At 39.6% G+C, this 14,005-nt stretch overlaps 1 protein-coding gene across 2 annotated transcripts in view; it reads left to right on the forward strand.

Moving 5' to 3' along the window:
- Positions 1 to 8,247: 8,247 nt before the first annotated feature.
- VWDE (von Willebrand factor D and EGF domains) overlaps positions 8,248 to 14,005 on the forward strand; it is a 36,254-nt gene continuing 30,496 nt past the window's right edge. For both annotated transcript variants that reach the window (XM_066196709.1, XM_066196702.1), the window contains exons 1-2: positions 8,248 to 8,335; positions 13,558 to 13,742. In XM_066196709.1, the coding sequence (XP_066052806.1) occupies positions 8,248 to 8,335; positions 13,558 to 13,742 (273 nt within the window). The remainder of the gene's footprint in view (positions 8,336 to 13,557; positions 13,743 to 14,005) is intronic.

Below are 14,005 nucleotides of genomic sequence, written 5' to 3' on the forward strand. Positions count from 1 at the left end.
GTCCTGTGTAGTCATTGGAACAAAGCTTGTATCATAAATAAAAAAAAAAAAAAGAAGCCATAAGGATTTATTTGTCCCCCCACTGACCATCTGGCTTTCATTCTCAGATCTACTTATGCTCTCTTGCTAAAATGACAAAACTGAGATGATTAACAATATTAAATGTCATAATACAGAAATGTTGGGGGTTAGGTTTGTTCCTTCTTTCTCTGAAGAATTTTTTCCCCATAAGTTACCAAGGAGACCAAGTGTTGGATACTTGAGAGTACTTAACCGAAACAAAGAGGTGGACAAGTTTGAAGGGGGAGATAACTGCAGGTAAAGGGCAGAGCTTGAGGCAGCTGCAGGCTGTTCTTTTTTTTCGGCGTTCGGGGAGAGAGAATGGCTGGGCTGTTGCTGGCCGGAGGAGTTTCACTGTGGCCAAAGGGATCCAGTCCTGGGAAATCTACTACCACCGGTTCGGCCTGAATCCTGAGCTTTCTCTGCCACCCGCGGGAGCTGGGCCAGCCGTGCATTGCCTTTGGCTTCTTCAGCGCTGCTCCTCTTGCTACAGCGTGACCCTACACCCTCTGCACTGCCGGGACACCCTGCCATCCCAGCTACCAGCCCGGGACTTTTCCACTGTTTCAGCTTGGTGCTCTGAGGATCCTGCAGGGGCACCGAAACCTAACTGCCCTGGGTTTTGTGAAACAAAGCCCTCAAGGTTCTTGGTAATAATGCTGTAGTTGTTCGGTTTTGGGTTTGGGGGTTTTTTGGGGGGTTTTTTGGTTTTGGTGTTTTGTTTTGGTTTTTGGGTTTGTTTGTTTGTTCGTTTTTTGTTTGTTTGTTTGCTTTGTAATACATACTAGTAAAGAACTGCTATTCCTATTCCCAAATTTTTGCCTAAGAGCCTCTGACTGTAAATTTATAATTGGAAAAAAAGGGGGGGGGGGGGGTAGTTTACACTCTCCATAACTCCAGCTTTTACCTGGCAGATACCTGTCATCCCAAAGCAAGACAAGAAGTTAATATTTTTATCCTTACTGAAAACTCTGTCTCCATAAGCCATTTAATTACCAGGTTCCTTCCAGTCATATCTGGGTGCCAGGATAACATTACATTTCATACAATTCATATCAAAATTCCTAACTATAGAGGAAGAAAGATAGTGAAACAGAATCTTCATGTTACAGTAACAATGAGAGAGTTGCCAGAAAGACATAGAATAAAAAAAAAATTACATACCATATACCATAGTTATACTGCCAATAAAATCAGAATGAATATTTTAAAATAATATAATTTTTTTCTCAGTGTAACTAGTATAGTATAGTATAGTATAGTGTAGTGTAGTATAGTATAGTATAGTATAGTATAGTGTATCTCTCAGTATAGCTTTCCTTTCACAACATTTCTGTTCCTTCCTATTGCTAGCAAAGGAACCTGAGGTATAGATTCACAAGGTTCCCCATTTAAATCTGGCAATGGTTTGGTAGCTGTTTACCTTGTAATTTTATTCCACTTTTTTTTTTTTTTTTTAACGTTTCTAGTCTTTACTAAAAATTAAGAGCGTAACAAAAATCAATCCAAGTATTGCTCAATACCAGTGCCTGAGAGGAACCAATAACATCCTGCTTAGAGAAACAGAACATACAAGTGAAATAATTCCTTGTTCTGTTCTCACTTTTGTCTGATCTGATGCTTTTGTTTTCCTGAGCCAGACACTGTAGTTGTGTTTAACACTTCTTCATGTCTAGCACTTCATCAGATTAATAGCCTCCAATTCAGCGTACTTAATTTAGCACCCACCTTTTAAATATGGTATACTCCTGAATTAGTATTTTTAGTGGCTTTTCAGATTTTTTTTATTTTTTAGAAATCAAATTAGCGACACTACCTTGCATGAATTTGTAAAACAGTTTTTGAACATTTTGTTCACTTTTTTAAAACCAGGTCTGTTCTTTGTTCCTGTGTCAATAGACTTCTGTCAGATCAAGTCATGCTCTATTTTTTTAAGCATAATAAAAACCAGTGGTGTTAGCCTAAAAATTGACATGGCCAAACTATAAGAGAGGGAAGTTAACATCCTCAGGCACCAGGCAGAGATTGTCCTTCCAGTTTCTTCAAAGTACAGATGATAAAAACCATTTTCATAATTTGCTGTGCCAAGAAAACCCGATCTGTTGTGAGGTATCTTACTCCTGTCCAAGAAAAAGACTTCATTTTATCTGGGGAAGAGACAGGAAACATATTTTCCATTAGAGTAAGACAGGGGGATCTGTTTTCCTCAAAATACTTGTTTAAAGCCTCAACAAAGTCCAGTGGGAGGGGAAAAAAGCACATCTGCTTCTCTCTGTGAGGACACTTCTGGTTTTTCTTACTGTATTAAGATACACATGAAAACAGGCATGCTGGGCGAAGTCTACAGCAAAAACCAGTGGAATTTCACTCAATAAAGCTAATTGGTGATCTGTGCTTCTGCTCCTTTAGAATGCATCTGTTCTTACTGTCCCATCCTATATTAAGTCAATAAATATTGTCTTTCTCTACAATGCAGGGAAAGGCTCATAGAAAGTCACAGCCTAGCTCAGTGTAGTAGTTAAATCTGAGGAACCCCTCTGCACGTGCTTGCTTCCTTATAGGATCCTCAGCTGTGAATTCCCTCCTTCAGAGACCACAGAGAAGCCTTTTCATAAAGGTAAAGAATGTGCTTTTCCTGGTTTGGTGAATGCATCTTTTTCCTCTTACCAGGCCAGTCACAGGTTATTTGTTTTCATTTTCGGGGTTATCAAATAGCCATGGATTGTGTGTAGGATATGCCCCTTATCAGGGTTGCCATGTCTGTATTTGGACACAGCCAGAGGTGGCTGCTCAATGACCTGACTCACTACCCAGGAAACTGTTCCCACATATAAAGTAAAAGCAAGGAGGAGAAATGATAGGCCCAGAAAGAAGGAACACAGCTTTTAGCACTAGGCTATGAGATTTGGGAGATTTTTAATCCCCCTTCTTGTAGGATTTACTAAAACACATTTTAATGCACCTAACACATTTAAACACATCTACTAAAATACATTTTAGTGTCTACATGATCAAAGCTTTTGGTACTAATAAAATCTGAGATTTTGAGAAAAATATTCTATTTTTCTCATCTGCATAGGTTACATGTTTAAGAATATTTTTCTCTCTGCATCTGCATCTGTGTCTTAGAAGACCACATAACATAGTCAAGACACTTACCCAGTAATGTTAATTTTTATTTCACAAATATTAGAAATAGTGGTGCAAACACAAATAGATGAAAGCCAGTAAGGCTGAGTATGAAGTACACCATTACCCATAAGGTCAATGTTTTGCACCTTACTCAGTTAGCATTTATTCTATACAGGGTAAAGAATTAATTCTATGGTGTCCTACTTTTTAAAAATTGCTACTACATGAGCTGTACACACACTAAGACAAACTGCATGGGAGACAGAAAGAGATGAAATAGTAGTTGAGAATTGTATCATACTCAGCTTAGCAATGTAGCATGTAGCAATGTAGCACGTCTGCTACGTTTCAGTATGCATAAAACAAAGATTATTCCATTAATATTCCACTATATTAAGGGACTATATCCAAGGGACTGCCCAGACTTCAAAATATTCTGGCACATTCTGAGTAAATACAGCTGACAGACCATGAACTAAGAATATGAAAATACTTGAGAAAAATAAAAGAGTAAGTGGTTGATCCAAAGATGACTGAAGTTAATAGAAAGCCTAACAGTGATTTTATTTGACTCTTAATAACTCCTGGGCACAGATCTCCCATCATTTACATTAACTTTTATACTGCTTATCAAGGCTGAATTACATAAGATTTTTAAACTGAAGTCATTTACTGCATAAGTCTAATATAGTACATACAAGAGGTCAAATATAAAAGAGAATTAGGGACTAAAACATACTAAAGATGTCATTACTTCTGAAAGTTAAACAGACTGTCAATGCTAAGTACATTTACATGGCAGTTTAAAAAATACCCTCTACAAATTTTAAAAGCATTTTGGAAAACAAATGTCACTCAAAAGCCCCTCAGTTTTCTGAAAAAGCCGCCAGCAGATAAACATGAGTGAAGTTAACCTCTTGTGATGCTGCAATATTAGCCACAGAATGACCCAAATTGATAAATGCACATGACCATTACATATTCTCTGTTTCTATTTATTTGGTGTCAAAGATAGGAAGGGGCATAGAATCAAATATCTTATTCTGAACTGGAACTTGCAAAGTGTCTTAGTGTGTCTCCCTCCGTTTTAGTGGTGTTTCAGGACATTAGTTTCAGAGCTGTTAAACCATGTTTTTAAATCAAATGAACCTTAGCTAAGTTAAAAGTCACACAACCTACAATTTGAAGGGAAGATTGGAATTTGACTTTAAGGGCAGAATTGATTAGACAAAGAATGTTAACAATTTATTGCTTTGGAAAGGACGAGTTCATCTACCATTCACATGTATGAACTGGCACAGGCAAAAAGAAATTATTTTTACACAAATAAAGAGCTAAAAACATTACGGCGCTAATGCAAGAGAAGTCATCCCTCTCTGATACTTTTGGATCTGCCCAGGGCTGCAGTCTGTCTCTCAGGCATCTGCTCCTTACAGGAGAGGTGTTATCTGCTGAAGGCAACTGTTTCCAAACATTCAGCACTTGGGAATACTGCTCAAACCCTTTGAAGCTTTGCAGGGAAATTTCTCCCAGCTTCCAAGTTCTGCTCACAGCTTTATTTGGAGTTATCATCCATGCTCTATCTCTGCACAGATAACAAATACAGCAACATAGATTTAAAAGGCTTATTCAGATTTACTTTGCCTTACACTACAGACATGCTTAATGGTACAGCACGAAGGATTCATTTAAGAAAGACATTTTACTCTTAGCTATACAGCTGGAAAGAAAAGTTGGAAATAAATCTAATTTATAATTAACTAGATATAGTGGGCAATTTTAGCTTAAGCTTAATCAGATATTTCTCTAAGTATTTACCTGAGTTTACAAAACCTGGCTAAGAACTTCTGAGTGTCAGAGCGTGCAGATCCCTAAGTGTTAGAGCTGTGGACTCATTGTTCAGGACAGCATCCACCTACTCAGCTGCCTTCAGCTCTCCACCTCTGCTTCCCCTCTCTTGTGCCCTAGCATTCACACTAATGACTTGTTATTCCAAGCAGCCTACCACAAGTACTGCCTTTCTTGTAGGTTATCCCTTTATTTACCTTCGAGTTGAGGGTTTGGATACAACTAGAAAAAAAATTTGTGTCTTTGCCTAGAGACAACTTTTAAAACTCAAGGTGATTTTTCATTTCCAGTTTAAGCCGGAGCAGCTACACACACCTATTGGTACACATTTTGGCAAACACCGCTGATTGTTCTTCTCAGCTTAGTTACCTTAAGTAGTCTTTAATCAACCTGCTATCCACTTGGCTGCTGCTCACTCTGGACTGTTGCTCCAAATGCAAAGTGAGATAATGACGTCTTGTTAAATAATGTATAGACATGTACTTTGTTTACATTAAGTTACTGATCTAAGGTGTACTGCTACAAACATCCCACTGGCATGTTAGCAATAGAAGTGTCAGATGACAAAGTTGCTATGTTGGCCATGTTTATGAGAAAATTCCCTTTTTTCCCTTGGACATTTTTTCTGGGATTCCTGTTACTCATACACACATGCTGGAGCTGCACAGTAATGAACTTATGCAGATAACCCTTAAACCAGAACAATCTAGTTGCAGATCCAAGAACTTAGCATCAGCATAGCTGCCTTCTTTGTTATCTGAATGTTTTAACTCTATTTTCAGCATTGCCCAAGTTGTGTTTCTTGTCATCCAACACGTCTTTTTTCTTTGATTTATCACTATGCTCTCTTCCCTGCCTTATGAGACAGTCATGAGTCAACAAAAGCACTTCTGCTCAGGCTTTGTTCAAATGATTAATTTAATTTATTCATAGACAAGACTTCAGAATCCACCTTAAAATAAGTGTATATTCAAAAGCTTACCAAACAGGCTGAGATTACTAAGCTCTAAGATAGTTTTGGAATAATTTTCAAAACCAAGCTTAAATCTCTCTTTCTTCATTGTTAATCATAAAATCCACTCTGGGAAATGCTGCTTTGTGCTGCAGCATCTAAATGCTCCCCAGAATTTATATCATCACTCCTTGTGCCATGTTTTCAGTGGAATAGTAAGTAATGACTTGGACTACATAACCATGATAGTATCTTAAATTCTTCATTCAACACTCTTGGTTTCCCTCCCAAACATCCTGCTATTTAATAATATACACATACAAAATTGAAGTTTGACTTCACATTCCATTGTAAATGAAAAAGGTGTTTTCAGTAGGGCAACACAATTTTACCTAGCCTATGATTTACTTAATTGAAACTGTGGAAATTACTGACAGAAACTACCTGAAATTTAACCTGCTGGAAAAGCTGTTCTCCGATTTTATACTGGGACTACCCTAGAATTACTTTCGTTTTCCATAAATTCACTGTCACTGACACAACTCTGTTACCATGAGTGCCAAGTACTACTTTTGGCAAGTTGTCAGCTCTTTTAACCACAATATGCTTTTTCTCTGTTGTCACTGTTAGAGGCTACGAAGTTGATAGTAGCAGAGGGAGCTGGCAGAGGAAAACCAGTCTAGAAAAGATGAAAGGTGCCTGTACTCCAGCAGCCATTACTGCCACCTCTTTCTATCCCCTGAATGATCCATGACAAAAGGTGTTAATCCTCCTGTAAATACCACTCCATCATGACTAGCAGGGGTCAAAGAAGTAGCTCAATGTTTAAATTTTGTCAAAGGTTCTCAGATCTTTCTTTCTAGGTCTTGACTTTGTAACTTGTTTTGCAAAATACCTCTTTCTTTCCTCTTGTTTTCTTTGTAAACATATGGTTTGGGAAAAAAAGATAAGTAAAACCCAAACTAATTTCAGACATATGCAGCATTTCAGGATAAAAGTTTGTCATACCTGCTGACAAATAACCAGAGAGAGTTGAGTTAAAAATGAAGAAAACTTATTGTTAAAATTTCCCCGAATATTTTGGACAAAAGTACGTGCCTTAGACAGCTGACAGGAATCCAAGACACCAGATTCAGTTCTCAGGCTGTGCCAGTGATTCCTTTTAAAAATTCACTGCCATCATAGAGCTGAACTGTTTCTTACAATGAAGAAGCTCAGGGTATGTGAGCAAAAGAGGACTGAGGTTACTCAAACAATGCTGCTCTGCCTCTGCCTTGACTCCAAGCACTGATACCTCCTCCTGCATGGAAAGCTGCTCTGCCAAGAGCCATCCAGGTCAGTACCCCATGGGAGCAGTCTCCGCTGACCATTGTAGCCTGGCAGATGTTCAGTGGATGGCAGTAAGGTGTGATTTAGCATCATCAACTTTCATTTTTTAAACTAAGGCCTACATATGCTACAGAGAATGTGAAACATTTCTGTGGACTGCTGTACTGCTTGGTGCGTGTAAAGTAGTTCAATGACTGCACAGCCTCAGGCCTACAATGGAAAATACCAGCACTGATAAATCTTAAATGTTGGGATTTGTCCTGCTCTTTGACAGCATGATCTCTGAGGAGGTGCATCTCATAGCAAATCTTGAAGCTTCGGCTCTTGCAACTGTTAAATATTTGCTAAGCTCAGTCTGCATTCATGGTAATGAAGATTACATATAGTAAAGGTTAAATAAAAAAACACTCTTGGTGATCTATCAAAGGACCACTTTGAAACCGGCTCTTCTTCAGCATTTTACTGTACATCAGAAAATAAATACAGTTCTGGGTTGGAGCCAGTAGGACATTGCTCACGGTGCTGCCCTGCTTTGGGTCTGCTTGGACCTCTTTGGGATTTGGACAAGCATCTTCACAGAGCCCCCGACAAGAACCCAGGGCTGTTTCGTTCGTTTTCTTGCAGAGAATCCCCACGAGGGAGCCCCGGGCAGGGGACGCCACAGCGACCCGGGCGCAAGCCCCGGGCTGCGGCGGCCCCAGAGCCGGGCCGGGGCACGGACACCCCCTCGGCCACGCCGGCGGGGCCGGGCCGGGTCGGGCAGGGGGGCGGGCCGAGGCCCCCGAGGGAGGGGCTGCGCGGAGGAGCGGCGTGGGCGCACGGAGCGGCCGACGGCGCTGGGAGCGAGCCGGGCCGGCAGCGAGCGCGGCTGGGAGCGCGGGGAGCCGAGCGGAGCCGAGCGGGGCCGAGCGGGGCCGAGCGGGGCCATGCCGGGGGCCGCCCCCGCAGCCCCGAGCCTCTGGCTCGGCGCGGCCGTGTTGGGCTGGCTGGCGGCGGCCGGGGCTCGCCGGCGAGGTAAGGGACCCCGGGCACAGGGAGCGGGCCGGGCACCGCCGGAGGCAGGTGGACGAGCCGGAGGGCCGGGGGCGGACGGCTGCGGCGGGGCAGGGACAGCGCCGGGCGCTCCCCCGGGGCTGCGTGCCGCAGGTTTCACTGGAACAGGCTGAACTTTATACCTGCCAAAGTGGGAACTGTCCTTGTCACAGCGCAGTTGCGGGGAAAACCTGCCGGGGGTACTCGAAGACCGGGGATGCTGGGTCTCCCACCCTGTCTTCCTGGCGCTCTTCTCCTGCGTGTTGGAGCGCAGGCAGTGCCTTGGCACATCCTTACCTGGGACCTCTGCTAAACCCGTGTCTGTCTGGTTTCAAATTTCGGATAGAAAATCTACATCAAGTGTTGATACAATAACAATGAGAACTATTGAAAGTGTTCTATAAACATGTATTTTACACTTTCTTAAAGGTTATGCGATTATTTACTACCTTTGCAAAGCACCTCGTAGGGTGTGAAGAGAAGTAGTTGAGAAGCGTTTTAACACCCAGTCTAACAAGGTTATTAGTAAAGATATATTAATTTGTGCACGTTGATTCGATTTTCTTCATTGGTCCATGCATAGGAGTCAGTCACCATGTTCCTGTTCCATGGGATTGCAAAACTGTCATTGATACAGCATTTTTGCTCACCTTCTTTTATAGGTCTCACCAAAGAAAATGGGGTTTTTTAGGTAGTTACAGTAATTTTTATATTCTTCTTTAGAAATATTACTCAAAAAAGTTGCTCCAGGATAACTTCTTTCAAAAAGTGATGTTTTTTTCTGTTTTATTATTTTGGAAGAGGTTGGATCCACAAATACTTTTAAATTCAGTCACAGCTCTAATTTCTGCCTTGGGATGTTGGTATGCTGCATTCTTTGCAGTAGGTAGATGCAAGAAAAAGCACATTCATGCTCACAGTGGGCACTTACTAAAGACACTGTTAGTTTATCGGTGGTCATTTGCCAGACCTCAGCCTTTGGGCTGCAGGACATACACACTCATAAGCTATTTGTACCTGAGGAACTGGATTGCCAGTGCTGCCACTCTGCCCTTGCCTGTCTGTAATCTGCTGTGACTCCTTTTCTCTTCTCTGCTCCGTTCCTTACTGTTCCTTACTGTTCCATTGGGTTGGAAACATTCTGGACAGGTAAAAAATCATTGACTCCTCTTTGCACATGAATGGAATAGAGATGTGAACAGGAAGTTGAAAAGCCCTTCCTTTGTGGAACTCATTTTCCACTCGAGTGCCTCAGAGATAGTCATCAAGAGCCACTTCATATCTCTTTGTGGCAAATGAGCTCCTGTGTTGACTTCAGAAACCTCTTTGACTTTTGGTTAAGGTGTTCAGAGGACCTATTGTGTGACTCAGTTTACAGCAGCCATGGTAGAAACATGTGCAGAGATTTCATCTGTATCTGTTCCAAAAGGCTCATCCTCTAGCACAAGGCTGTCCATGTGTTTAAGATGTTGTAGTTTAGGGTCACGTTTCTCAGTACCCATCAGGACCAAGGAAGTCTGGAATGGATCAAAGCAAAGCTCACTGCACTAATCCTGAAGACAGTCAGGAAAAAGCAAATATGGAATCAAATTCTTCCTGGTGTGCAGAGACGCAAGTTGAAGAACAGTAGAGAGCCATGTGCAGGATATATAGGGTAGTATTTGTGGAAAGAAGCACAGAATATGATATGTAACCCCAAATGCTAGGCAAATGGCTGCATATTTTCCCAGGATGGACTGCTTTTTTTTTCAACAGACAGTGTGTGGTATCTGGACCTTCAAAGAGAATGGGAGAGTTACAACTTTCTAGAAACATGTCTCTCCTAATAACCTATTGATAATCTTTTGCATGTATCTCCTCTCGTTTAAGTGAAAACACAGGTGCACAATCTACAAAGGAGATTGAAGATCGTGGTTTTATTTCTCAAGTCTTCATTTGTGCATTTTATAATTGGAATTTCACTATTCTATAGCAAATATTTAAAATTAAAGTTATTAAATTACTAATACATTTAAAGGTCCATAAAAATAATTTAAAAGAATAGAAATTCCCATATAGATGGAGAGGTTTTTATCAAGAACAATCATGAGTAAATGCTAAATTTTGTTAATACTTACATGAGTTTCTGTTTTGTGTCAGAACATGTTAGGATATTTTGTGATTGTGGATGAAGTCAAGTCCCCAGTAGTGCAGAAAGCTTCCCCTAATTTAATGTTCCTCACATCCTGGACAGAGCTGGTGGGTAAGCTTGCACTATAGCTAACCTTCCTTAGCACTTCAAAGCTATCAGAACCTGTTTTCAATTCCTTATAATTTTGTCAGATTTGAATCATTGGGAAGCCTACAAGATGGAGAAACACTATTGACAAGGGCATGTAGTGACAGGGCAAGTGGTGATGATTTCAAACTGAAAGAGAGTAGGTTTAAATTAGGTATTAGAAAAACATTCTTTACTGTGAGCGTGGTGAGGCACTGGAACAGGTTGCCCAGAGAAGCTGTGGCTGCCCGATCCCTGGAAGTGTTCAAGGCCAGCTTGAACAACCAGACCAGCTCAGAGGAACGTGGTCTAGTGAAAGGTCTCCCTGTTGTGTCATGGAAGTTGGAACTATATAATCTTTAAAGTCCCTCCCAGCCCAAACTGCTCTATGATTCTATAAAGTTGCTGGGTGTTAGACACAGGCCATGCATTTCTGGAGCATTTCACCAAAGTCAATACTTGTCATTTCAAGAATAATATTTTAAAGAATACTTATATCAAAATCTATTTTTATTTAAGGTATCCTGAATAAGGAAATCATTATTTCAGTGGAAAATGTAGCCAACTCCCTCTTAAATGCTTCTGGTTGGAGCAGATCTATTCTACAGGGGTAACATTTTTGCAGAGAACACGACGTTAATTTTTTGGGAGTCTGTCCATAAATATGATAATTTATTTGTTTCTGCTGTTGCTGGAGTTAGACAGTACTTAAGTTACACACTCAGGTGTGTAAAAAAGTTGGGTTTTTTGTGTTATTGATGATGACAGTTATTTTCAGTTTTTTTGCAGAGTGAAAAAGAAAAAAAAAAAATATTGTTACACAACTTAAGATTTCCAAGCAAAAACTATGGAAACATTAGCATACTTCTAGAAAGGAGAAAAGGATACACTGGATTCATAAAGAGCTGGATGGCCTTTTAAAGTGATATGCATAATAATAAGAAACTTATAATTTGATCTTTAGTAGGATTTATAACCCTATTACAAGTGACTACAGTCAGCTGTTTTAAAGATCTATCAAATGATGATCTAATTAAACCGCAGAGGAAAAGAAAATAAAGACTTGTCTCACGTCTAGCCTGATTTATTAATGGAGAAAGTAACAGATATTAATTGTTTCAGGAGTGATTCAGTTACAGGAAAGAAAATTAATGAGGGTGCTGTATGAAAGGAAGAATTCCAGTAAAAAATAGAGGACAGGAAGAAACTTTCATCATGGTTCATAAACTGCTTGTGCTGTAGCTTGCTTGGAAAACATTTCAATAACACACATGACTGACCTGTGATTCTTCAAGGGCTTTTCTTTAAATTCCAGTGAAGGGTAAGTTCTCTGTAAGGTCAAATTGTATGGACATGAATAGCCTACAGGCTACTGCAAGAAACTCAGGAACACAGTGGTGGCACAGTCAATCACACTGACTTCCAGCTGCCCTTAGAGGATAGACGATAAAGCCATTGTTACCTGCCTGGGTAGACTAAAGCCGTATCAGATTAAATCTGATAGAAATCTGAAAGGGGTCTCATACTGTGCTGAAAGAGATAAAGTCTATTCTTTCACTAGGGCATCTTCTCAATTTAAAGGTGGGGAGAATTACCTGATTTTGAAACTGTTTTATACTTGTGGTTATCTAGAATGACATGAAAAATGTGGAAGATAGTAAGCTATCTTATATTAATAAACCAAATTGTTTCTAATCAGTGACACAATTATACCATGCAAAATATGTGACAAATACAGACAAACCTGGACCTGAAAGCTGGAGACCAGAGCATTCATATTCAAAATGTAACATTAGACAGCTTTGCTTACAGCTGCATCTTTAAATTCAGTGGTAGCATAATAAAGGCAAAAATTAAGATTCATTGTATCATTCAGTATAACCCAAAATTCTGTTCACAGTTAGCATCAGTTGGTATCCATTTTTAAAAGCAAGGCAAATAGACAGGTATACTTTTAATGTCACGTATATATAAACATTCCCTTATTTTATTTTTCCATTCTTTCACTTCCCAAGCACATTCCTGAACAAGAATGACTGTTCAGTATGTTGCATGTAAATATGCCATTAGCCAGAACTTTTGTTATCACTGTCTTTGAGAGCAGTCAACTCACCTGCCAGATCACACTCAGAAATTCTGGCATTCTGCTTTATTTCTAAAAGAATTTGCATTACAAAACTAATAATAAAATACAACTGTGATAGACTTCTTCAGATTCTGATCCTTCATTTTATCTATCAGAAAATCTGAGAGATTTTTTGAGACCATAAGGTCACTTAGATGTCAAAAATATGTTTGGTCATATAAAGATGTAAAAAAAAAATATTTTCTTTATGATAATTTAGTATGTAATTCATGCAAATTGGGTTAAAATGTGTAATTAAGTATCTACCCATTTTAATGCACACTTTTGCTATGTTTTGCATGTATACATGCAACTCCATGCAACTCTCCAACTATCTCTCATCCATTTGAGGGAATTATTTATTCATGCAGAGGAGTTCTGTAAAGTGGTAATCTATTCTGAAAAGATCTTTGAATAAACGTTACTCCTCCAGAGGTAAATTTTTTATATTCTTGTATATCTGACACCCCATTTGCATTCAGGTTTCATAAATACCAGTGGAACTAGAAAATCAAAATCCAGGTAGAATGTATAAATATATTCCTTCCCAATAGTTTTGCATCCAGGGTAAAAAGGGTAAAAGCCTGTGTGGTTATTAATGCATTTGTTGTTCACTAAAAGAAGGAAAGTTATGACATAATGATTTCTGTTAAATTTCAGAGTGCTAACATGCAAAATTGTTGTTACTAAGACTTCAGTATATTCTTTCATAAAAGTAGTTGTTGCAGTACATCCTTATTTTCCTTTAAAAATGCTTAACATCTTTTCTAAAATACTTGTTAGGCATTCCATCTTGATGCTCGAAATACTCTTGCTCCACAGTTCTTGAATGCTCTCCTGGTGGACATCAGGTCCTGCAGAGCCCTTACCGAAGCGTGGATTTTGATTCATCCCACCTTCAGCAATCAGCTATTCAGGATTTAATCTGTGACCATTCCCTGACACCAGGATGGTATCGCTTCATGATTTTTGAAAAGCCTGCTGAGATGCCGACCAAGTGCGTGGAGGTATTGTTACAAGGAATTTCATTCTGAGAAACAGATATTTTGGTGAAGAATTTTTCAGTAGGAGAGGTATAAATAAAGAGTATGATTATGGAGACTGATGTGAAACAATACAAAGTTTCTATCTTCTCTAAATACTTGATTTAAATGTGTGAGCTGGAAAATTAGGTCTTGAGCATTGAAAATTTGACACTGAATGGGCAATAGCAGAGGATGATCAATTAAATCCCTTTTAGAGCACTTGAAAACTGTAATTTCCACTCAGT

Source organism: Chamaea fasciata, unplaced genomic scaffold (genome assembly GCF_029207755.1).
Source record: "Chamaea fasciata isolate MVZ Bird 193981 ecotype frontalis unplaced genomic scaffold, bChaFas1.0.hap1 SCAF_1, whole genome shotgun sequence".
Lineage (NCBI taxonomy): Eukaryota > Metazoa > Chordata > Aves > Passeriformes > Sylviidae > Chamaea > Chamaea fasciata.